Here is a 25,347-nt window from a genome sequence, read left to right as displayed (position 1 = left end):
CTCGGGTTTTTTGAGATGCGGCTATGGGGTTTTTTCATTGCTTTTGTAGCTGGAGAGAAAGTCATATTGGTACAGGAATTTCAAAGCCAGAATGTCAAAGTTTGAGTCACTTCAGTACTGAAGAAGCTTGCCGACTCTTATCATGTTACGCTTTGTGTAATACAAGAGCTTTAAACCTTGCTCAATCTCTTGAGTATCTCAGTTGTAGTGCTCCATTGCATGCTCCTTATTTCTTACCAGTTTGCCTTCATTTTATTCTGGTGTCCAACACTGGATTCGCTGCCACCCAAGACATTAACAGCAGGAAAACTTCTGCTCCTCCTGTCCAACGTGATTTTTTTCCCTCTTTGTTGGTTCGATGGCTGAAGAGATGAAGCTATGCAGCCATGCCGGCAGCACAGCATGTCATTCCTGTGCATTTCTGGTGCTTGCTTTCTCCAAAGCACAGGGTCAGGCACCGGGTGGGAGGTGGAACACACTTCTCTTGGTCACTCACACATTTTGCTTCCTCAAGGCAAGCTCTGAAGCCACCGCTTTCCCTTTGAGTGTTTAATATGAACTCGTAAGCCTCTTTGTGTAATAAAGTGAAATAATCCCAGACCTTGAACCTGATAATCCAAACCTTCTCTCTTGGCTTGTTGTACTCCTTCGCTTTCTCATGTCCTGCTCTTCACTGCTGCCTGTTCAAAGATGTCTTAGGTGTGGTTACTATGGGGCATCATTCCTGGGTACCTACCCGACAGCAGGTTGAAGATGGCCCTTATCCCACTTGGAATTTTATGTGGCTTTTGTTTTGGCAAGATGACACGATAAAGATATCAACTGGCTTGAAACTACTCCAGAGAGCAGAATCTTTTCTTCAAATGGTATTTGGAGATCTTCCAGTCATGCCTCATATTTTCATGGCATCTGTGTCTGAGATAGTTCAAAATCTCTTCGATTTAGAAATGTCATATCACTTCAGCTGGGACTGTAATCCTGTCTTCAAGCGGGTGCAGGAATGCTGGTCCCTGTTTAGTCAGTTGTGGTTCTCTCCTTGTCTTGCACACTGTTTAGTTAGAAAGAGTTTCATGTTGGCTTTTCTCTCTTTGTTCTACCATAATCTCCATGCTTTAAAAGATGCAAAGACCAGTCAGGTATTGCATGCATTATTTGTTGGTTTCTTCAACCCCGAAGTCCCCAGAGTCTGCAAGTTGAGCTATTTTTCTGCTGGCACAGATTTGTGCAAGGGGCATTACTCAGAGATGGCAGCTGTGTAGTCTTGAGGCTTCAGCCGTGTGTTGTTGAACAGTCCGCAGGGTGACTGCCCTGCTCATTTTGTCAGTTTGGAAACAAAAGAACTTGCAATCTAGTAGTAGTGAAGGTAAAAGTGAATTTCATTACAGTGCTTGTCAGACGCTGGCCGCATGCAAGACAATGGAACAGGCAGCACTTTCAGCCAGCTCACATAGCACATGTTTGACACCGTAACCCATTTCACTGAGTACATAAACAGTGGGCATGAGCGACTGCTGCTGTTGAAAGACAGCACTGTGACTTCCATCTGGACATCAGCCAAGGAGCGGTGGAAGGGACATGATGCTAACATCTCGCTTGAGCCACGGCACCTTGAATGGGATCATTTTCCCTGTCTCAGAATCAAAACTGTCTACGTTCTTACCTCTCATCTCAGAAATCTGACTCCCTGGTTTGGAGGCCAGCTAGGACAAACTAGATGTGGCTCTCAAACCTCTAGACTGGGAAAGGATGGCTTAGTATTTGTTGTATTTTTACTATGCATGTCTTTCCATTGTGTGTTGGAGATGGTTTTTAGGTTTTTAAACAAATAAGCACTGGCTGAGATCAGGTACAGAGTCGATACTAATGGAGGTGAACCAAGAGTACTTTGATGGAGCTGTATTTATTTATTAACTTCTTTACTGTTGTAAAGATGAAATCTCGTGGCTGTAGCCAGGATAGAGCCAAAATACCTACTAGTAGCAATGCAGAAAAAAGTATGCTTGTATTTATATAAGGCAGTGATAAAGTGTACCCAGGAAATTGTGTGTGCTGGGTCAATGCAAGCCCTGGTCCTACAGTTGGTGTTGGTACACAGTGACCACACACAGCAGAAGGATGTGCTGCCATGCATCGTGACACAGTTCACCTCTGGACTGCTTCATTTCAGCACAAATTAGCTTAATACTTTAGAATGGCTGCTGCAGATTTATATTATTACGTGTTTGTGGCAATGCTCTACATCCGCTTCAGTTCCCGGTGTGGTGAAGTGTATTGAAACACCCTGATCTGGGAGGGCCTGTATCCTATCCAGAGGAAAGGATACAGGCAAGACAAAGCAGGCTGGTGATTGTCTGAATTTAAGTGGAGGCTCCTAGCTACAGCTTCCTGAGCACTGTGAATTTTGCTATTTAAAAAAGGCAAATATCTTCCACTCTTCTAAAGCTAAAGAAAATGTTTGTGTTTTGATTGTGTTTATATTTGAAATAAGGTGTAAGAAGGGGACTGCTTTGTTTAGTTCAGGCCCTGTGCTTTACGGAATGAGAAAGTGTGAAGTCCCAGGGTCAGTGGTCATGACCACAGTTAAAAGGTTATGGGGTGAAAAACAAGAGGGAGAATAATGGAGCTTGTTATTTGTGCCTCCTGGGTAGCTGAGCTTTCTGGCTGTACATGGCTAGACCTGGGTATGGAAGGTTTCCTTTTCTAACGCGTCATCCAGTTGCTCCCCCAGTCTATGCCTTCCACTCTTTAGGATTGATTCTAGGCAGGTACATTACAAAAATACTGTCAGTGGCTGCTGCTGGACACTTTGTGTTCACCAGCTCGTGTGCTGTGGCCCTGCCTGCTGGAGCTGGACCAGCAGAAAGCTTGGTTCAGTGGTGATTTAGTGCCAAACACAATTGTCTGTCACCAGCGTGCTACAAGAACCCCCTCTGAATGGAGCAGTATTAATTCTGACCCTTGCAAAGATGTTTGAAAACCAGCAGCACGGGTGGCTGGAAGATTAACTCTGCACGAGGACACTTTGGAGAGCAGAGAGCCACAATAGCAGCTTCGGTGCCAGCTTTGTCCCAGCTGCCAGAAGGGACTTTGTCAGGGGAGTCCTTTACGATAGTGCTGGTACCCCAGCTGCTAGAACAATTGCTTGAGACCACTGGCAGTCAGCATCATTAAAGCAGCCTTCAGGCTGCTTTATTTTACATGGGCAGTTATCCAGGTCCAAGCTTTGGCTCAGCCTGGAAAGATGTAGAAGGAAGTTTGCCATATTGTACCCTTCTGCACTCCACCTCTCCTTCATCTGCATTTAAGGATCAGGCCTGGCTTTGTGGCTGAGCTGCAGTCACCCCAGGTTGTAGTCCATGAAATTCTCCCAGTACCTCTGGGTATTGATTGATGTGACAAGATAGATCATTCTTTTTCTTTCTGCATAAAGGAGACATTTAATTGAATTAATTATCTAATTTATTGCCTGCCAAACTGGGACTTCAGCTGGATAAATTAATAATACAAACCAAGAGCACCTTTAAAACCTTAACCCCTTTCTGTTAAACCACATTGCAGCTGTAAGATCACATTTACAAACCATAAGTAATGCGCCTGCTGATAATGGAGTTAATAGTTTTGTGTCAAGATGGAACTGCGGGAACCAAACAAGGCTGCTTGCTCCTTCTTTAGTGTCTTCCGTAGGCCAGGTAGAGCCTTCCCTCCATGCCTTTGTGTGTTTTAAAAGGGGAACCAGGAGGGTATGTTTACCAAAATGGATTTTTGCCCTATTGGGAATGGCTCTCTCTTGCTTTCCTCTGCTTTTTTTTATATGAGTATGTAAATATATGTAAATGTATACAGGGGCTTGGATTTACTCTCTTCGTCTCCCCCTCCCATGTATAATGTATGTGTTAAACACGTAATCATTAATCAACTTTGTGGGGAGTGGAGACAAGAAGGGCTCTTTGATGATAGATGTATACTTGTGACTGTGCTTGTATGTGTGTCTATTAGGCAGCACGGTGCTATCAAAAGAAACTCCAGGTCCCCAAGGATAAGAAACAGCATAGGGAACAAATGAAGAGGAAAAAAAAAAACCAACCCCTCTTACTGTAAAACCCTCTGTCTTCTGCCATCTGTCTCCTGTTTTGGAGTGGAATAAATTGGGGAGAGATCTTTCAATGAGGTGCTTATTTCTAATGCGCAGAAACATTAATGTAGAGCAGAAGCAAAGTTCTGGCTAACGTTGCCTCTGATGGCTGAGAGTGTTGGAGGCAGGATGACATTATTCCTTTTGTCTGTACATGCTGGAAGTGGTTTAGAGCAAATAAAAAGCCTTCAGGTTATAGTGCACAGGCACAACTGTTTCTTAGGCTTTAATATCATGTTTGATGTTGTGGAAGGCACAAATTAAAGGTGGTCATTGCCCTGAAGTGTTCACAATAAAGACAACAAAAACCACAGTGTTTTTTTGTGAGTACCCAGTTCAGAACCAGCTTCAGGCTGCTCTGTGTCTCTGGAGGAGGACTTGGGGCACTAGAATTACGTGTCTGGAGATTAAGGTAGTGGTGTAGGGATTGACTTCTTTGCATTTCTCTTCCCATGAGGTACAGCAGTAAGTCTTGGGACCTTAAAGCTTGGATTAAATGTAGAAAACCCAGCATTTCCTTGATTGTGCTGAAGAGGAGCTTAGTCAGTCTTGCAGAGTTGTGCATATGGTCTTGCACAAGATTGTGTTGTCCAAAATGATAAAGTTGGAATAGGTGTGTTGGGGGGGAATGGATTAAAACTACAAATTATTTAAGTGCCTGACTTTTCACTGCTTTTAGCTTATTCATTTGCAAATGCCTACTTTGAGAATATGTAGCAAAATATGTATTTGAAATGAGCTTAAAAAGTGGCTTTGGCTCATTGGGTATAGAACTGCTGCACCTTTTGCTTTGTGTTATTCCAGAGCTAGGCAGGAGACACCAAGGTCAGATTGGAACTACTGAGGTGCATAGGAAACAGCAGTCCTGTCTCCATCAGCCATCTGCTCCAAGTCCAGCAATCAGCCACCAGCCAAGGGAGAAGGGAAAGGAGTTGGGAGTGTGTTAGTGGGGAGCAGCAGCAGTGAGACTGGAAGGCAAATGGGAGAGAAAAACTCCATTTCCTGCAGCATGCCCCATGTAGAGAAGCAGAGGGATTGGCTGCAGCGTGCCAGATGTGTAAAGGTGTGTCTGGTATTGTTTTAGGAAAATTAGAAAAACATCAGTAAAATCTGAGGATGAGGATTCCCAACAGAGTATATACGTTTGCTTTGGACTAATCCAGGCAATCTTTGCAATACAATAGCACCTTTATTCACTGTGGCCATTTCTTTTTATTTTCTGTTTCTTTCCTCCTCTCATTTGCCAAAGTCAGCACTTCCAGATTGTTTTGCAGATAAGCTGAAAGCCACAGAAATCCAAAGCCTCATCAGAATTTCCTAAACTGTTGACTTACTCAAGTGTACATTTTTAGTTTTGGAGGCCTTTCCATCACTTCAGTCTTTGCAGAAGAAGTAAACAAGGTGTTGGTTTAGGAAAGTGCTTCAGCTACAGTAAGATTAAGCACATACATGGAGCTAAGTGCTTGATCAAGTGCTTTTCTGAATGCACCTTCTAGAAAATTTATGTCCCTTCTGCTGCTCTTGCTAAGCTAATCTGAACATGCTGGGGTCTGATCAGAACCTTTTGTGCATTTTCAAGACAGTGTCTCTGGAGGATCATTACACGCATCCCTCTGCAGTGAGTACAAGGAGATTGTCACCAGGAAGGTGTTAGTTACTGTGTATTAACATGCAGGATTATTCTGCCTCTTTTCTTACTGTAGGCTTTTCATCTCCTTACTAAGCAGGCACAGATTCACAGAGGTGTTTTACAGCACTACATTTGCGCCTCCAGTTCAAGAAACAAGCTTCAGTGAAAGGCACTGTTAGCTGTTGTATGACTTTTGAAGGGAGGTGGGGAAAGGGCACTGGTGGCTTCAGCCCTAGACACTAAGAGGCCAACGGGAGATAAGCCAGGACCATGCTGGGGAGCTCAGCACTTGGCTCCTGAAGGTGCAGTTGTCTGGGGGGGTAAAAGACCTGACAGCACAATTGAGTTGTTGCTGTCTTGGCAAATGAGCACATAGTTGGGCAAAGAGAGGCCAAGTACAGTTTGCTCCCCTCTTCCTTCTAAAAGCATCTCTTGTGCAAGGGCGGTGGTTGAGCACACACACCAGTCGTGTTCCCTCTCCTCCAATTTGGCCAGCTTGCTTCTGCCCAGAGCCAGTGTGGCCCTTTGCAAACCTTGTGTGTGTGAGTGTCCTGGAAGGTCTCCAGTTGGTGTCTGAGCATGGCAAGCATTAGCTGATGACTCAAAAACAGACCCTTTAGACATCACCATGAAGGGAGAAGAGAAAAGCCAGGTCAGTGGTGCTCTGCTTATTCACAGGTCCATGAGCAAACACAGGAGAAGGTTTCAGAGCCCAAACCCCTTGGCAGACATCTACCACTCACGACAGGCAAATGAAACTTCACAGGTGAAATCGTATCAGCACATATGGAAAATAAACGTAGTAAGAGCCATGTAATTAAGCCTTATCATAACAACTGCTGTTAGATGGACTGTCCTGCTAAAGTACGCCACCTTCCCAGTACAAGGCATGCATCTAGAGTTCAGTCTTCCATCCTTCTTGAGACTTACTGGGCTCCAAATCTGGTAACTTTTAGCAAGCAGAACCATGTTTTTTGTTGAAAATAGTTGGTTACTGTTACAAGCCAGTAACTGGAAGAAGTTCTTTATGGTTTGTGCATGAGGGAATGGCCTGGTTTGTGGTCAGCAGTTGGCATGGTATATGTTTGACTGCTTTAATGGGTTTTTTTGCAACCCCACCCGAGATAGTTGCTGTTGTACAAAAGAAACACACTTGGAAGAGCTGCATGGGTGTAGCTGATTGCATTTTCACCCTATTAGCTTCAGCTGGCTTGTAGGGTTCCTGTACCCAGAACATTGAGAACACATAGCTTTTTCAAATCAAACTAGCTGTTCCCTATGTCAGATCAGTTCATGTCTGTACAGATGGTTTCTCAACTGGATTAGCCAATAACATCATTGGCAGAGGCTCTGAATGATGGGGTCTGTTCATTTGGATTTGTGGGATTTTTTGTTTTGTCTCTGATTGTATTCATAAAGGAAAAAATGCAAAGAAGAGAGCCAAAGGAAAGTCAAGAGGCATTGTACAAGAAGGAAAAGATTATAGCAGGGAGGCATAATGTATGGAAGTGAAAGACCATTCCCGTCTATTGGGGATTTTCTCAGGAATGTGAATGTACATGTCTACCAGAAGAATGAGAAAAGAAGGGCTGACACTTTGTGGGCTTCAGACAAAAGAATATAGATCCTTTTTTCGTTCTCATCAGGTGGTCCGTGGAAATTAAATTGCCCTCTCAGTGCAGGGGGGAGTTCCTGTCCAGAATGGATCACAGCATGGTGGTGACTGTAAAGAGGTTTTCTATTCCACTACCTTGCTCCACGGGACATTTATTTGAAGAGCATAATTAGGATATGCATCTGGAAAAAACCACCACCAGGCACAGATACAGTGACACACTGGAACCCAAGTGTATTTTAGTCTAGTGTGGATGATAGAAAGGGAACTGAGACGAACAGCATCAAAACTTACTTCCTTTGAAATATCTCTCCGTTTCTTCGCGTACTTTGGCTTATTCATATATAAACCTCCTTCTGTAAGGAAGTCAGGCTATTTAAATGCCGTGAAAGACGACTGATTTAAGAGGAAACGTGAAAAAGAGAGTGAAGACCTGGTTGGTGAGGACAGGAAGATGTCTGTGCTTTGGACAGAGGACACAGAGGAGCTTGGCAAACCCTTGGCCTGGGTTTTATAGTGTGGGTTGTCGGTGCCGCAGCTGATGTCTCCAAGAGCTGGGAGGTGGTGAAGGAAGTTTGTTGTTGGCTGAGGTAGTCTTAGATTGGGGAGGGCGGTGAGATGCAGGAACTGAGAGTCTTTTAGGTTTTTTTGGAGACAGGGATGAGAAGATTGTTTGTGAAAGCAACTGGAATGGGGCATGGAAAAATCCAGGAAGGCTGTTTTACCCACGAGGTGAAACTCTCTCTTTGGTTTGGACTGTAGCCAGTGGCACAGAGTAACAGAAAACGATGGAATTCGTGCATCTGCTGCTTGGCCGGTCCTTGCTGGAGACTGTCAGGGCAAATGGAGCTGCCTGTTCTGGAACCATTTTAGCTAGAATCAGCTCCCAGAAGACGGGTGTTAATAACTCATGTCTCACCAGCCCTCTCCTCCTTCACTCCACTCCCTAAAAACTGGGCTGAGAGACTGCAGGAATTTGGGCTCTCGGGTAGGCCAGCAGCAAGGCGACGGGCTCTTGCTGAGGTAATCTGCTAAAGCCATTCCCATGTTACAAAGCAGCCACAATTCAAAGCGCAGTCGTGTTTGAACACTGGACTGACTTTTCTGTCTATTTTAATGCTTTAAACAGGGCTGTGCATTCAGCAGTTATTTGTATAAGCGTTCTCCAGGCATTTGAAATAGCCTTCTGTTTTCCAGAAAAGAGGAGGAAAGAGACCGGAAGGAACTATGTGGGGCAGAGTAGGGGCAAGTGATAGGGGATCAGCCAAAAAGAGGGGTTTGGGCTGAGCCTTGTGTGTGAGTGACTGTGGGCAGACACGGTGCTGCACATAGACTTGCTATGGCTCCCCCACACCTGGTATTAAATCAGAAGAAAGCCTTCCACCTTCTGTTGCTGGGAGTTATGCTCTTTAGAGCCGAGTTCGACAGTTGTTATTGCAATTTTGTGGTGCTCTTTTGATTTACAGCTGGTTTTACGACCATTGAGGCAGCCACAAATCGAGGAAATCTCATAAAACAGAGAGTAAACGTCTCCTTCACAACCCAGGCAGAGTTTTGGCATCCGTGCTTATTCCATAGAGCAGGATGTGTAAACAATATTGTGTCCCCTGAGTGGCTGATATCAGTACAGTTAAGTGGTAACAGCTTGAAAAATGCATTTCTCGTATATTAGCGGTAAAACTCGAAATGGGCCCCCAGGCTAAAGTAAATTGGTGACATTTTACAGCAGAAAGGGAACAAAAAAAATGAGGGCAAGGATTGAAAATGCGGAGCCCCAGCTTTGAAAGCAGTGGGCCTGGAGCCAGAGTTGGATTTATCTGCATTATTGCAGTATGGAAATAAATGGATCCACCACACTTGTTGCAGAGCATATCTAATTGGAGAAGACAGATTACATGTTAGCTGCAAATGGTGGACTGCCCCCTTCACCGCCTTCTTACACGGAAGATGAGGTCAGTTAATGCCATATTTAATCAAAGTATAATGATGAGAGCTTCTTTCTTGACTTACTGGATAGCACAGGAGAAATGTCTGGTGCCTCTTCCCTGTAATATGTAGATCAGTGCACTGCACTGTCCTTGAATGAGTGAGTGGTAGGGAGCCAAATGCTTTGCAGATGTGAACCATAGTCTTTCTTCCATATTTTTTCCCTTACAGCCTCCATTTGTAGGAAAATCTATGTGCTGTCCTGGTTCCCTTTTTTAGGTATTCCTTATCCCATCTGTTGGGCCTTCAAATACTACTGCACCCTGCAGTGTGGGGGTATCCACATGCAGGAACAGTGCTGTGGGGAGCAGCTAGTCCAACAGGAGCATATTTTCCCTACAACATAGAAACACAAGATGTGAGAGGGAGAAGGGCTGATGGGCAGACTTGATAATGAAGTTTAAAGAGTCGATCTGATAAACACCAGAGAGACAGCTTCTAGAATTTCACCACATTTCAGGATTACCACATTGGTATTGTTTACCCAGTGAATATTTGATGTTTCCTTCATGTATAGAGTTGCTCTTATCTGATTGGGGTGATGGGTGGTATCATCACCTTGTAGCTGCTTTGTCTGATTACCCATGGGTCTGCTGGATGTGATGCGTGGTGGCCAGCCCAGCTCAGGTTAATCTGGTGTCTGCTCATGGAGCAAAGCTGTCAGAAGACCTGCAGCTGCCTACTGCGCAGAGCCTGGCAGGGAGTTCTCTAATAAAAAAAGCTGTCATTCCTTTCCTAGACTAATACTCAGAATCTACTTGCCCATTTCTAATTAACCTAATGGATATTATTAAAACTTGGGCATCTGCAAGAGTTCACAGACCAGTAATCGGGGTGGTTCAGGAAATAGCTTTCTCATTGGATCAGGAGAGGAGGAGAAGGCAGATGATTCATTCTTGTTTGATTTTGCCTTCTGGTGCTGTCTGACAGAGCTAGCCTGAAGGTGTTCAGTAAGCCTGTGGCAGTCCTCCTCTGGATTTCTGCAATTTCCATGGGCAGAATGGGAATGGACGTTGCCCAACATCATGCACAAGCCCAGTGCTGCTGGTGGCAAAGCTGCAGTGAATGAGGTTTTTATCCAGAGGTTATTTGTTGGGTTGTTTACTGGTGTGATAATAGAAAGGACTGGGCAGGAGGTGGTTGCAGTGATTGTTTATGCATGTCTTCATGTTTGTAATGTATTCCTAAAAGCTCAGCCTTCTGGAGCCATGTTGCTGCATGAGAATCTCAGCTGATACATATACTACACTTCAAAGGATAGCTGTGTTTTTATTGCAAGGATTATACTTGAAAACTTAAAGATACAAAAGAATGTTGGCCAATGCAAACAGATGCCAGTCTGGTTTCCTTTAAAGATATATTAGTTTTTAAACCTCTTTAGTGTGAGACCCCTTGGTCTGTGTAACTACCTCTCATTGTCCTGGCTCAAGCACAAGGCTGGAGGGCTGCAGTGGGTACTAGCACTGAAGTAAAGGAAGAGCAGTGCCTGAACCACAATGCACTAGCATAGGCAAATCTCCTGAATCTCTGTGCTATTACAGTGGATGAAGTGCTCAGAGGGGGCAGAGCCAGCGCTGCTCCAGAATGATTCACACAACTGTAATACACATCTTGTAATAGGAATCTCTTCTACACGTAATTCTGGTGGAATTGGAAATTTCCCAGTAAACCTCTTAGCAGGGCTGTGAATTAAAAGGAGGAGATACTTCTGAGGTGGTGAAGCCTGCCTGAGCCACATGATCTCTGCAGTTGCAGTGGGAGCTGCTCCAGAGTGCAGATGCTCTCACCCAGGAGCATCCTTACGCTGGGTATCAGATGCTGGTGGACCAGCAGACCCATCTAAGCGCTCTTGGTCTCTTAGGATTTGCCTCCAGTTTCATTACAAATGTTCACCCAGCATGCTGCAGCTTTGGGTGAAGCCAGGGAAGTGTTTTGTGTCCAAGCAGAGCTGTTTTCTGCATGAAAGGGGAACCCACTTCAGAAGCCCCATCCTCCTCCTGGATTGCACAGCTGTGAAAGGAGTGGACCTGGGAAAGAACGGTGCTTTTGTGCAGCACAGTTATGTGTTTAACATAATAAATGTTTATTGTCCTCTGGAGCAAAGGAGCAATAGGCTAAATTATAGCCTGGGGAGGGAAAGCTAGAATCATGAGGAATAGGCTGTTAATTATCTTTTTTTTTAGCTGTCATAATGTACTGGCGTTTGCCTGCAGCTCGCCCCCTCCCACCGCTCCATTACCTCCACCACCACTATCTCTAAAATATCTGCTTCCCGTAGCACTGCGCCCTCCTCCTCTCTGGCCTCCTGCTCTTTCATTTGTAAGGCATCTCCGGCCTCCGGAGAGATTTGTGCCTTCTCTCCCAGCAGCCGCTCACGGTGATAAAGGCCCTCAGACTGCCTCTCTCTGATTAATCAGCCCTCGTGCAGCCTCGATAGGGTGTTAATTTGTAAACTCAGTGGACAGGCAGCCGTGATAAGCCTCCGCAGCTGCTGTGTGTCTGCGGGGGGGATGGGCAGATAAGGCTTCAGCCCTGGGATGCAGCCAAGAAATATTTTGGAGCAGTGAATTAGAAACAACAACAACAAAAGAGCCTTCTGCAGAGGCACTCCTTTGGGGTTGCTGCGAGTAATACAGCGGGTTTCCATAGCGGTGGACAGGAGCCGCCTTCCTGATAAGCTCCCTGACCACCCAGCCCAGGAAAGGGCCACGCCAGGATCCCATCCCTAACTGGGAACTTGTGTCAGAGCAGTGTCTGTGTGTCATGTGTTCTGTTCCAGGCTAGGAGGACAGTGCAATCTTCTCTGCATCTCATGTATCTATTGCACTTAGCCTGATCCTCTGCAGAGAATTGGGCGCTGGTCTGTCAGAGGGCTGTCTGGCAGGACACATCAGCTGCAAAAAAGGGGTGGACACAGAGGGCGTCCAGAACACCATTAATGTCAAAACGTTTTTGAGTGTCCCCAAACCTCTGCTATGTGTTCACATGAAGGTCCACTGCATCTCCACCATATGGATATGGTAGTATTTCCCCTGGACAGCAGACCAGCCTGAGTGGTCTGAGGCCATGGAGTATTGCAGTGTCCTGGGAAATAGCAAAGCATGGTGTTAAGCTCTGAAGCACCCAGGCGGGTAGGAGCAGGCTGCAGTGGTGACAGGAGTATATTGCTTTTGCCTGTTCAAGGTGGTTATGTCAGTGTTTCTGGAGTGCTCATGCAATTTTCACTTTTTTACTGAATCAGTTGTGTTGTCATCAAAAATTGAAAGGAGGAGATATTTCACTGAATCTGTATCAGCCCTTTGGTTCGGCTCAGTCCTAATGATTCTGCCATTGCTGGCCTCCTAATTGTTCTAATATTATCTGACAACATGCAGCAGGACATGGAAGCGGTTCCTTCCCTGTCTGCCAATGCAGGTTGTTATTCAGTGCGGTTTTGAACTGCAGCAATTCGCAGACAGACAGTGACCTTTTTATGAAATCAAATGTCTTGCGAAAGCCCTCTTGGTCTCTGAACTGTGATTTATAGCTATTTGTGTTGGAGAAGGCTGCAGGTGGGATTTGGGTGACGCGTAATTGGTTAAAAGATAAAACAAAATGAAGGCTGCCCCGCTGGTACAGTGATGGCAGGAGCTACAGGAATGAATTGCTTGGCAGTGCACAGCCTGGCCCTCCTCCTCCCACCCTCCTCTGTCGGTTGCCAAGTCCTGTCTGGCAGGCCATTACAATGATAAATGCAGGTAGCTGGCAAAGACCAGAGCTGAGAGTTTGTTCTAGCATGCCAGGCCCTGCTTGGCATTCCCAGTTGGTGCCAGCATTTGCACTCTTACTCAGTTTGACGGAAACCAGGACATGAGGTGTGAATTTATGTCCGCATCCTTCCAGGAGAGAGTTGGGATAATGAAATGCCAAGGCAGCCCTGGGAGCAGCAGAGTAATTTGGTAGGTACCAAACAACAGTCTGCCACCTGTCATTTGCAGTACAGTCCCTGCTCTCCCCCATCACTCTTCCTACAATGCAGCCTTTGAATTATAAGAAGTTTTAGGTAGTTCTGCAAAGAGCACTTGCCATTCCGTTTGATTTAGTGCAAATAAAAACCCGTATCCCAGCCAAATAGATGGTCTGGCTAGATAGTTTCAAGCTGTAACGACAGTAATACAAACTACTGTGGTAGTGTGTAACACAGTGGTCCCAACCTTTACTACTCATAGTCAGGCTTTCATCTACATGTGTAGAAAAAGCTCGATCAGTAATCAGATCTGTGGTTGCCCAAGTCAGTGCCTGGGTAATGGAAGAATTTTAACTGTGAAAGTCCAGGCTGGCAAGCCTGTCTGTTCAGGGTTGGGATCAGCTCTTGGGAAGAAGCATGATATCTCTGATGTTTGAGATGCTTAACAGCAGGTTGCACAAAGCCCTTTTATAAGTGTATCATGGAGAATTGCTTTTCACTGGCTGGGGCATCTGTCAGCTGCCCTTAGCATAGACACGCTGCAGCCTCTGATGTATGGTGAGAGGTGCAGCCTAATCCAGTGACACAGGGAGAGGACTATCCTCTGAATGCCATTCATAGACCAGACAGCCCAGAAGCTATGCTGGTGGTGATGTCCCTGAAAGCAGAAACAAAAACAGTGCATTGTGAGAAAAAGAACAGGAACATCTTCACATTCTGCTTTACCTTTTTTTCCTGCTAACTGTAACTGGCACTTGTTTGGTGGGAATAAGTCAGGATATGGAGCACACAGACATGCAGTAAAGGGGAAGTCAGTGCTGGTTGATATGGAAAATAGCCAGGAGTGTAAAATCGGGGTAGGTTTTGGTAGCAGTTTAGGAGCTGAGGTTTGAGGGAGGAGGATACTGAGATAAGGACACAGTGCACCTTAATGTAGATTAGGACACACAGGCACAATGACATTAAGCAAGTGTTTTGGCTGGGCTTAATAGGGGACAGCTGGAAATTTTCTTTTCAATGTCTTTGCAAACAGCCGAGGGACCTATTGCAGCTTTATGACCAGCCTTGGTGAGGCCCAGGAGCTCCCCAGCTTCCTCCCTTCTCCTCCTTCACTGAGGTTTTTTTCAGTGCATGTATTTATTTATTTATTGGAGCTGAGCTGGGAAGGAGAGGGAGTTTGATCTTCTCCTTTGGGAGACAGCAACTGCTCAGAGGAAGATGAATCATAAAGCATGGCTAATGGAGGGGATAGGAAGGGGAGAACTCTGGGCTATAGCCATTCTCCAGGGGCTGAAGGGATGGTTTTTGAAGAGAGTGAAGAGGAGTTAGCAAGGCTGTGCCCCAAGGCTCTGAGAGCAGACATGCTGTAGGTCAGGCATCCCGCTGCTTTCGGAGCATTAGGTCAGCCTTCATCATGGTGAGAGGCACGTCTATGCAATAAGTCAACAGACCACAGCGGCGTATGTTTAAGAATTACAATTGCTGCTTAATCTAAACTAATTTGATCTATCCCAAAATGGTTATAAAACAATAAGGAACATGTTCTGGATTTAGAATGGTGTTATTTTAAGCTCATCAGTGTGTTGCCAGAAGAGAAGGTCTAAAGCAAAACCATAACATCAAACTTGAAGAGAAGCAATGGGCTTGGCTCCTCATTGTCCTGTGCTGAGTCAAACTGTCTACACAGCGTTTCCTTCGGTGCCTTCCAGTCATCATCCAGTTTGCCTTGTTTTCTGTTTGCTGGCATGTAAAGTCAGTGTAACTCAGTAGTGAATTGGGACCAGTGATCTCTGCTTCTAGGCTCTCTATGGCCTAATTTAATTCTCTGTTCCCAGACTTGTGCTAGCTTCTCAAAGGGGCTGTTGCAAAAAATAGTCCTGGTTATATAAACTGCTGAGCGAGAGAAGTGTTCTTGGAAGAAAAAGTGACGCAGAGGGGTGCATGGTGAAAGGCCCTTTCCAGGACTACAGCAGTACTGAATATGCATGTGCTAAATGAATGTGAGGTGTGAACCCAAACAAGTATGTTGCTGGGTGAAAGTACAGTCTAAAAAGCTTTTTGCTTCTAGTGGACCTTCTGTAGACTGAGCTTTCGTGCAAGATAAGGAGGAGCCATCAGTACCTCCTAGAGAGGGCATTGAATCAAAATTGAACTAGAAGTATCTTGATCATTTAAGGCATTGCCATTTTAATAAGCAGTTGTCTGTTTAGAGTGTTTCACTGTGACATGTTATAGTGTAGCTAAAGGCACAACTGAAGTATTAGGAATGTTGCTAGAAAGCTGGACATGTCTGGCATTCATTCTTGCTTCGGGAATATTATTTCTTATTAGCTCTTATTTGACATCAACAGCCAGCATTGGATCTGGACCATCAGCTGGAACCAGACTTTTCAGAACAACCTGGTCTGAAATAGACAACCATTCAAGTGTCTAAATGGATTTTTGGAAATGTTCCATACCTGGAAACCTCCATCAGGTCTGTGCCCCGAGGGCAGCTGCTGAGTGCTGAGCCCTCTTGAAAGCCCGGTCTATAAATTCTGGGTGAAGGTAATCACAATAAGCAGTGTGGATTTGTAGAAGTCCAGTGTGCGTGCATCCTGTTTCCCTCTTGGTTAATCCCTTACACAGATGGGTTGTGCTCTTTCCCAGCCAGCTGTGTACCACAGTGCTGGATTTTCCGAGAAGATAGTCCATGTACTCCTTACTCCAGCTTTTTTCCAGTGGTGGTGCATGAAGTGGCTGACTTACAGGTCTAACTTGCCTTTTGTTTTAATTGAGCTGTGATTTCCCTCCAAAAATAATCCCAGTTTTGAAAAGACCATAGGTTCACTTGAAACACCCCCTCACAATGCAGGCAGTGTTACCGTGGGTTGCTTCTGTATGCTGGAATGTGTTGAATACTTTCTTGGTCTTAAGGGGGAATTTCAGTTTCTTTTTTGTATGTGTGTGTTTTTGATTTCTAGGCTTCTCTTGTGCCGTTCCATACGTATCGATTTCTATTTCCTATAGAAGAATCACAAGCCAAACAATATCTTCCTGTTTTAGTTGTATATTACTGAAGGGGTCTGTTATGAATGACGTATAAAATCAACTGGAAACTAGTAAAGCAATACTGACATGCAGTGAAATTCTCCACTAGAGAAGCAATCAAGTGGCGTGAGAGTGGTAGGTAAAAGCACGGGAAACGGAACAAAGGGATGAATGAAAATTCATCCAGAATTTTCAGGTAGCATCCATGCTTTATCCTGGAGGTTTCTCTAAGTCGGTCTGACACTTCTAGTTAGAAAATCTCCTGGAGAAGGGTTTTCTTGTAAGCATTTTAGTGTTTGCTAAGTTCCAAAACAGTCCCTCTTGAGACTGGCTCTTGGCTGTCCAGAAGATAGGCAGCTAGTCAGAAATCAAATTCAAACTGTAATTTACTGCCTCCTTTTCCTCCTGCCTGTCATCCTGGACTCAGATTTGGGGGGAATGCTCTGCTTTTGCCCTGTACAAAGCATATGTACCAGGTCCCTAACACCACAAGCCCTTGCTCCTTGTGAACCAGAACTGCAGCCTTATTAGCAATTTTCCAGTGTCTTGAAGTATCAGGCTTGGATCTGGCATTCGGTGCTCCAGGAGACTGCATGGAAGTCTGCAGAGCCTCTGTGGTTGGTGGTAAGGAGCAGTTTTATTCCCTGTTAGCCATTCTATAGGCTACAGGAAAGAAAGAACAAAAGTAATTACTGTGAGGCCTGACATAGTTTATAATGCTGTCTCTGCCAGATGATGTTGTTCTGTTATATATAATCATTAAATTATTAATCTGCAAGGGCTCTTACACCTTTCAGCTGCCTTGACTTAGTGGGAACCAGGGTGAATGAGTCATGGACTTCATTATACCTCAGTGTTCACCTTCAGAGGAGAGGGTGTGCGCTACATCCTTTGTGGTTGCCACCTTGTATTTTGAGGAAAAAGCTGCCTTTGATAAGCTTATAGTGATGAAAATTGAGTCAGTGTTTGTATGTGATCAAGGGGAGGAGGGATGAGGGACTGGAGCACCCACTGCTCCTGCTCTGCACAAAGCAGTAAAGGGTAGAAATGTGTTTTCTCTGCAGTGTATTCAGCCTGGTTTCAAACCGTCGCAGAACTGGGTGGAGACGTTTTGCCTTTTACATCTGGTGTAGAAAAGAAAGAAAATCAAAATGGGACAGAGACTTGCTCACTTTGTTGAATAAACCACAAATGGGGACCTGCAAGGCTTGGTGCAGATCTTAGTGTGTCAACAGCGTGCTGGGTCTTAAAACTTTCAGTAACATGCGTCTGCCTCAGAATCTGCTGCTCTCTGAAATCATTTGTGTGTGTTTCACTTTGGGGACAGATGTTAGATATGTTTAAAATGCAGTGGTCGTTACTGGGGATGGGACTTTGGAAGCGGCAGCTTTATGAACACAGGTCTGCCTTGGGCTCTGTGGTGGTACTCCATGGGGAGGGAGATGAGCAGCACCAGTACAAGGAAGGCTGGAGGTGGCTTTTGTCCGAGTTTCATGCTGGGGATGCCTCTCTGCCTTATGCAGCAACAAAAAGGAATTGGGGGAGCAGTGGAAGACTTAAGGGGTGCACAGAGCTGCTCCAGCTGCCCTCATCCCTGAGGTGGTCCTTCAGATGGAAACAGGCAGGAGGCAGTGAGAGGGAGGGGAAAGGGAAATTCCTCGTTTCATTTTGTAATCAAAAGTGTGATTTCCTGGGATGACTTGAACCCTGCACATAAAGGACTCCAAACGCCTGGGTTTGCTCACAAGGGAAGATTCCTTTTTTTTAATCCCTTCTTAAACATATGCAAATGATTTGCTTGAAACAGCAGAAAAATTGGGAGGGGACTTGTTTTAGCAGATGCGTTGGTTTGCTGGATTTTTGCACTCATTAGTGGGCTCCCTCAAACACATAGGTTTTATTGTACGCTTCCTTTAAAGGGTGGCTGATGGAATTGAATTATGTATTCAGGCTCTTCCTCCCCCAGCTTCCCTCTCCCTTTACAGCAGCTCACAGAATATCCTAATAACAGGCATTCACTGTTTCAGAACAGTGCTCATGCCAAAAACTGCTCAGATCTGGAGCTAGGAATCACCAGAAGTGAGAGCAAAAGTTGCTGTAAACTCTAGGTGTGAAGGTTTGTGTCTGTAAACTGTGGCTGTGATGTTGAAAACGCTGCTCTGCAAATGTTGACTGATTGTTGAAGGCGGTGCCACGTAGTGATATCAGAAGACTGAGCAATAATCCGTGTGTGTTTTACTTTCTCTTAAAAGTGTGTTTTCTTGCTTGACTTCCTTAAACATTGTTTTTATGTAGTCTGGACCTGTAACACTGAGACCTTTAGCTCATGATTAAACAGTGCCAGTCTGTATTGGATCTTTGGTGCTGAATTACACAGAAGGTGGTGGTTGCCATAAAGCCCTGTGGGCAGGACCCAACTTTCCAGACCAGGCAACATACAGAGCTTCTCCCAGTGGGTCCTGCTGCCAGAGAGCAGGCTCCTCTCATGGGCTACACACCTGGTGCTTAGGATTTGTGCCTCAGCTGCCGATTTACTGCTTGGGCTTTAGTGCAAGCCATGCCAGAGTTTCATTGCCTGTAAAATGGGGGAATCTTATTTATCCACCTGCCACATGTCCTAGTGCTTATGGAGTGCTCTGAGCCTAGGTCCTGCCTTTGTGTGGGCTGTTAGTACGGGTGAGTTCCTGGAGCCTGCATTCTGCATCCGTGATGACTTTGTGGTGATTATAAGTGAAAAATCTCTTAACAATGGGTTGTAAATTCAGAGTTGGCTGTCAAATGTTTTATGTACCACTGTTGTTGCTGCTGTGTGATGCTGTTACACTTTCTTTGCAAACCAGCCTAGGCAAAGCCTTGTTTAATCCTGATTCTTCCTCTCTTTAATCCATGCAGTGAAGGGATCGTGCAGGTAATTTCAGGATCCTTTTGCTGAGCTGTGTAACGATCATACATGCCACAGCTACACATGCAGCTTTATCGTGGACATGATTCAGAATTTCTTTATGTGTCTCAACCTTAACCTATTTTTCATGTTGTTTTCCCTCTTTTTTATGCATTTGTGTTTAGTAAGGCATTCAGCGCTTGCAGTGCCACTTTCCTTAGAAGTAACATTAATAAATCGCTCTTTTTTGCTCCTTACTATATCTCATGCAGATCTTGCATTTTACTGTTTGGTTTTTTCCTTCTGAGTCGTCATTTAAAATCTATAACAGTGTGATGCAATTCATAGTGCTCTTTTTCATGCAAATCTCCCAAGGCACCTTAGAATAAAATCGGTAAAATCAAAAAGAAAATCAACTTCGTTCAGCCATGTGTTGAATTAATTCATTGTTTTTAAAGCAGAGCCAGGGGAGAAAGACTTTTTCACTTTCAGTATCTTTTGCTCTTCAGCTCTGTACTTCACCCCATTTTATTCATGCAGCAGTGCCAATATTTTCAGCTATCTTGTGGATGGTGGTAATGTTGATCATGCTCTTTGCTCTCAGACCAGCTTTGATTCCGGAGAGGCTACTTGCTGTTTTATCAGATAGTGAGGAGGAAAAGCTCATGCCAAAATACGTTGACTGTTTCATATCGGGGGAGGAGGGGGAGGAAGCCATCAAATTAACTCGTAAAAGCTTTATTTAGGATGAATGGACTTTTTTCCCTGTCTGTCGTTATCGTCTTGTCTGTAACCCAGTGACCCTGATTATCACGAAGCTGTTTACAAGGTTCAGGTTAATTGGATTTCTTTAACTATTTCCCAGAGCTGTGAGGAGCACAAATACACTGCTGTGGAGTTCAAACAGCGTGGTGCAACCCAGTTTGCAAGGAGATGGGCTTCTTCCAAGAGGAAGTCATTCTATTTCATACTCAACTAAGTGCATAGCAGCACGTACCTATCATTTGGCATAATGTTAAATAACACCCTCTTTCATACGAATGTGTTCAGTTGCAACTTGTGTTCCCAATACACAAATTAAATTTTACATGTTCAGCAAGAAAAGAGCTTATTTTCAATGAGAGAGGCTTTGAAATGGTTTTTGTTGTTGTTTTTTGGTTTGTTTTTCTCCTCAGCTTGATAGCAGTTTCACTAGTTTTGTTTTTATAAGAGGAATCATGGATAAAATAGCTGTGCACTGCATGGCTGCCTAAATAAACGAGACAGGAGGATATAGTTGGGTGAGATTAGGACAGTACTTGTATCTGCTTTGCTTTCATCTTAGGATGCATGCTTATTCTTTAATGGCACAACATTGCACCCTCCAGGTGCAATGTGTAATTGCAGGTCTACAGATAACCGACTTGTTTTATGGGCTGTGTTTTTGTGAGCAAGCCTTCCTAAAGTCTCCTTTAGTATTGCTCATCCCTTTCTTCTCTTTCTTTTTCAGGCTTCTGTAGGCTCTGAGAAGCTGTTCTCCCCTGCAGCAAATAAAGGTAAGTGATCTGGAGAAATGCTTTCCTTATCTTAGAGCAAGAGATTTGAGCTGTAAATCCATATCATGTGAATAGCAGGACATCGGTTTTGCCAGCGCCTTTAATTGTGCCACACACGTTGTCATAAAGATCAGCTTTACAGCCTTGCGATGATTAAGTTAAAATTTAGAGCTGCATTGTCTCAGTGTGGGGTGGGACTTCTTCCCTGCCAGTGAGATTTGTAATAAATGTCTTCAAGAGAAGGATTACTGACAAAGGAGAAGTCAGCCTTTACTGTAGGGGATATGCTTTTCCCTCTAATACAATCAAATCCTCATTTCTTTTAAACAAATCAATATTTCAGTGTTATCTGTATTATCTTTACAAGGGCTTGCACATCCTTCTCAGAGCTGCCAGTGCACAGTGAGCATTTGTGTCTATATGTCTCAGTTCTCCACAGCGAGGTGGAAGGTGCTTGGCGCCTTGCAGGGTCTCGGCTCACAGCTCCCACTATTCCTATTAATTGAGAGTTACCTGTGACACGTGCTGGGTGTTGCTAAGAGACTGTGCCATTTCCCATTCCCCTGGGGAGGCGCAGTGACAGATCTCTAAATACACCCAGCCCTCCTTTGAGGGCTCGGTACAGCTGTAAAACAGGGCTGCTCTAGTTTCATGTGTTCCCAGGGATAATCTCACTGGGCAAAAATACTGAAGGAACAGCCTTGGAAAGGGCAAAGTGTGGTACATGATGGAAAGCATTGCGCTGGGAACGGTTCCTCTTTATCATGTGAGGAGGTTGGTGGTGTGGCTCTGAATGCATTGTCAGGTCCTGGTGCTGTTCTGCAGTGTTCCCAGCATTGAGCTGCAGAATAAAATCAGTTCAGAGCAGTAATGAGTACTAAGGACATGCACATACTGCAAAGCAGAGAGATGAGGCCCATTAATAAGAAGTGATGAAATAAACTTCTTGCATTATTTCAAGAGGGCGGAGGAAGGACTAGTTTGGAGTTCCGTAGGAGTAGGTGCTGGAGATGGAAAGGCATTTTGGCGCTTGTGTGCTCCATTACCTGGATCCAGGCCCATTGTATAGCTGGGCTCTATAGCAGCAGTAAGTATTAGGAATTCTCTTTCTTTCCAAGCTTTGCAGATTTTCAATGCCAAATGTGGAAACCGATGACAAGCCCATTATGTTATTACATTTGCAGATATTTTCATGAAAGTATGCAGCTTTATGTGGGGGAAGGAGGGAAGTTTAAACAAATGGTGGGGAAGAGCATTTCTCTTCCCTCAGCCTTGGCTCACTGATAAGGCAAACCAGATTGCCCATACGGCAATGCCTCAGCAAAACACAAATCTTGCCATCCTGCATAAATGCACGGCACAGAGATCTGCCGGAGAGGCTTATGCTGAAGCGTTAGCAGCTTTGTTGGCTCCTCCTTGTGCTGAAGCCTGAGATCCCCCACCCCTTCGTATCATGGCGCAGCTCAGCAACATGAGTTTTCAAAATACCTCCCTATCAGGAAGTTAAATGTGTGAATGCCTGTGAATTTGCTGTCTTGAAGTTTGTGTTCACTGCTGTTTATATCCCTGTAGTTTAAGCATATTCCTGTTCGGTGTACTGGGGGTGTAGACATTGTTCAGATCATGATTTTTGTCTCAGACTTTTCTTTCACTGTGGCCCTGTGCTGGTGGAGCCTGGCTGGTCAGCATGGGCTGCAGCTGAGGGCAGGCTCTGCTTGGGCTACATCAGCATTTGACCCTTGGCTTGAGAGGTGGGAGAAATTTGCTTTGATGAGATTTTGTGCAGAAACCCAAACAGTTGCTAAATTCTACCCCTTGCCCTGTTACCACTCCCTCAACACGAGAGTCAGATTTGTCTCTCGCACATGCAAATGAAGGCCGCTCCGACAGGACCAGGCTCAGTGATGCCATATGGCCAAGAGAAAGTGACTTTCAAAGTGTTGTGCTTAAATTCCTTTTGTGAGATAAGAGCGTTGATTTAAGGCTGTGTTCTGAAGGGCTGGAGCCCTGGTGGCTGCCTGGGGAGGGGATTAGCTCAGCACGGTTTCCGATGGGCACACGCGTGGTGCGGCACGTGCTCATCTTCTCCCGTGGGCATTTGCACTGTGCCCTTCTTTTGTAAACACTTGCGGCCTTTTTGGAGAGATATGAACTAGCGATCTGCAGCACCCATGCTACAGCTTTTGTTGAAGGTAGCGAGGCTTTTAAAACACAGTGAAGTGGATTCATTGTCTGGTGCAACTCCCCCTGTTCCCACAAACTTTCCCTGGGGATGCATTTAGCCCCATGTATTTGTTTTATGCTGTCCTAGTTTATCAGCAGCTTAGCAATGCAATTAAGTATTAAGATAGATGGGTTTTGCTTATTTGAGGCTGGAACAGCTGTAAAACATGACCTTTGACCGTATTTCACAGCTCCACAAAAGGCCTGGGGAGCAGTGTCCTTTGTCTGGGGCTCTGTGGGTAACCTTTATTTTTGCCCCCTTGCTGCCGGGGCTGTGGCAGTGGTGGTGCTCCTCCTTTTGACATCAGTTCATCTGCAACAACAGATGCACGACGTAGATGTCCACTTCGGGGACCAGTTGCTATTATGTGACACAGAGAGGTGTCCTGACCCGGGGTGACCTCGGTAGTCGCAGCTGTGAAACAGGCTGAATGGAGCACTTTGAGCTTCCAGGAGAAGAAGAGATTAAATCCTCTGTGTAAGGAAATAATAATTAAAAGTAAAAGCAGAGAATCCCTGATCTGCTCTGCTGACAGGTCTTTGTTTTCTGGCGAAGAAAAGCATTTGTTGAGCCAACTTGTCACTGCAGCACAGAGTTACAAGGGCATTTGCTGCCGAGGGCCAGGTGTTACGCCTCCTGGTGAATAAATCAATAAACAAATAATAAAGGTCTGTTTGCTCTCTCATGCAGCTCCTTTCTCATAGGGATCTCCCAGCCAGTCCTTTGCTTTTTCTGAAGGGCAAGTGCTGTCCAGGGCTGGGGAGGTGTAGGAGAAAGCTGAATCTGTGCCTCTGTCTCCCAGTGGGTGGATGAGGCAAGGGGAGTGACGATGATTGATAGGAGGGCAGATGTGTTGTGGGTCTGAGGAGGTGAGAGGGATGTTCACCCCCATGTCACTGGGAGGACCTCTGCCTACCGGCCGTGATGAGATTTTCAAGTATGTGTGGGGCAGGATGGTTTGTGTTTTAAGGACTTGAGTGATGCATTATTGCTGCTGGCTCCCTCCTGCAGTGGGCTTCCCTGACAGGTCTGGCTGAAGGCGGTTGAGTTGTCTCCCACCTGTCCTTGTTCCAGCCCTGCTGTATGCCAGGGAAAGTGAGAGATGTGGTGTCTGCTACTACAGTAACCTTGCAGCTGTAACCCAGGAGACCTGCTGAGTTGCCAGTGTTTGAACCTATGGCCACTGGCGAGGTTAGGGTGAAATGACTGTCTTACAGTATATGTCTCCCAAATGGCTTTAACATTGATCAGGAAGTAAGAGGCTGGGCAGCAGCTAAGGTGTCTCCTCCATTCATAATCCCAAGCAGACTATTGGTGTGGGGGTGTTAAGGCCCCCCCAGGGCATCAGCCTCCCATGGAGGAGCCAGAACTACACAGCTACATTTGCCCTGTGGCCCTGCGTGGCACTTGCAGTACAAGAGCTTTGAAGTTTATTGAAGCCAAGTATATGGCTCCTATCCTTGGATCAAAATCAAGCTGGACATGGAGGGAGCAGCGTAATCCATCTGTCTGGTGGCATGGAACGACTGGCTGGGACCCAGCTCCGCTCCAGGCTGATGGGGGGCTTACTGAGCTCCATGCCTCAATTTCCCCTTCCTGCAAAATGAAGGCTAATGCTTGTCAGCCAAGTGCGCTGAGAGACTTAATTAATGAATGTTTATCAAGCAATTTATCAAGAGATCCTTTTAATGAGAGATTCCATAAACAGTGCAAGGCTCCATTTTCATGGCAATAATAAATGACAGTGAAAATAAGTCTTATCCTTCCCCCACGTATGCACCCCCCAGGAAAAAAGATTGCTTACCCTCTGCTCTCACTTCTCCCTTGGTTTCTAGGCAGAGGGCTTTGAAGTGCTATCTTTCATCATGAACTGTACACATCCTCAAAGCTCTAAAGCTCACAGCCTGTGTCTTATCCCTCTGACAAGAGGGAGGCAAGCTCTCTCGGCATGCAGGTCGTAATTGTCAGCCATGGGATGTGCCGCAGCCACCCGCCCCAGCGGGCTAATGCAGCTTATGGTTCTTTGAAGTTCCCTCCCTTTATTTTCTGTCCTCTTGACCACAAAACCATGCCTTGAGCCAGCAAGGGAGATTTCTTGTTCAGAGACGACGCTGAGCTCTGACAAGCACATCTGAACCAGAGAAGAACCCTTGTTCCTCTGAGATCACTGCTTCATAATGTTGTTGCCTTAAGGGGACTGTCTCTCCTTTTTCTCTCTGCTTCTTCTCTTCCTTTTTCTTTTTTTATTTCTTTTTTTTTTTTAATTCAGCACTAAACCGTCACACTAAATCATTTTAAAAGCTGAAGCTACAAAACCTCCAGTGTAGGACGTGCTGTTAAAAACTGATGGTTATTACTGTGAGATGGG

General features: G+C 45.2%; 1 protein-coding gene across 26 annotated transcripts in view; it reads left to right on the top strand.

The window, feature by feature from the left end:
* Window positions 1-25,347, top strand: part of FBRSL1 (fibrosin like 1) — a 533,983-nt gene that overhangs the window by 454,724 nt on the left and 53,912 nt on the right. For all 26 annotated transcript variants that reach the window (XM_062631525.1, XM_062631515.1, XM_062631536.1 and 23 more), the window contains one exon: window positions 20,710-20,755. In XM_062631525.1, coding sequence (XP_062487509.1) covers window positions 20,710-20,755 — 46 coding nt within the window. The remainder of the gene's footprint in view (window positions 1-20,709; window positions 20,756-25,347) is intronic.

This window comes from Pezoporus occidentalis, unplaced genomic scaffold (assembly GCF_034315485.1).
Source record: "Pezoporus occidentalis ecotype Australia unplaced genomic scaffold, CSIRO_AGI_Poc_V1 ctg37, whole genome shotgun sequence".
Classification (NCBI taxonomy): Eukaryota; Metazoa; Chordata; class Aves; order Psittaciformes; family Psittacidae; genus Pezoporus; species Pezoporus occidentalis.
This window is presented reverse-complemented; position numbering and strand designations above follow the sequence as displayed.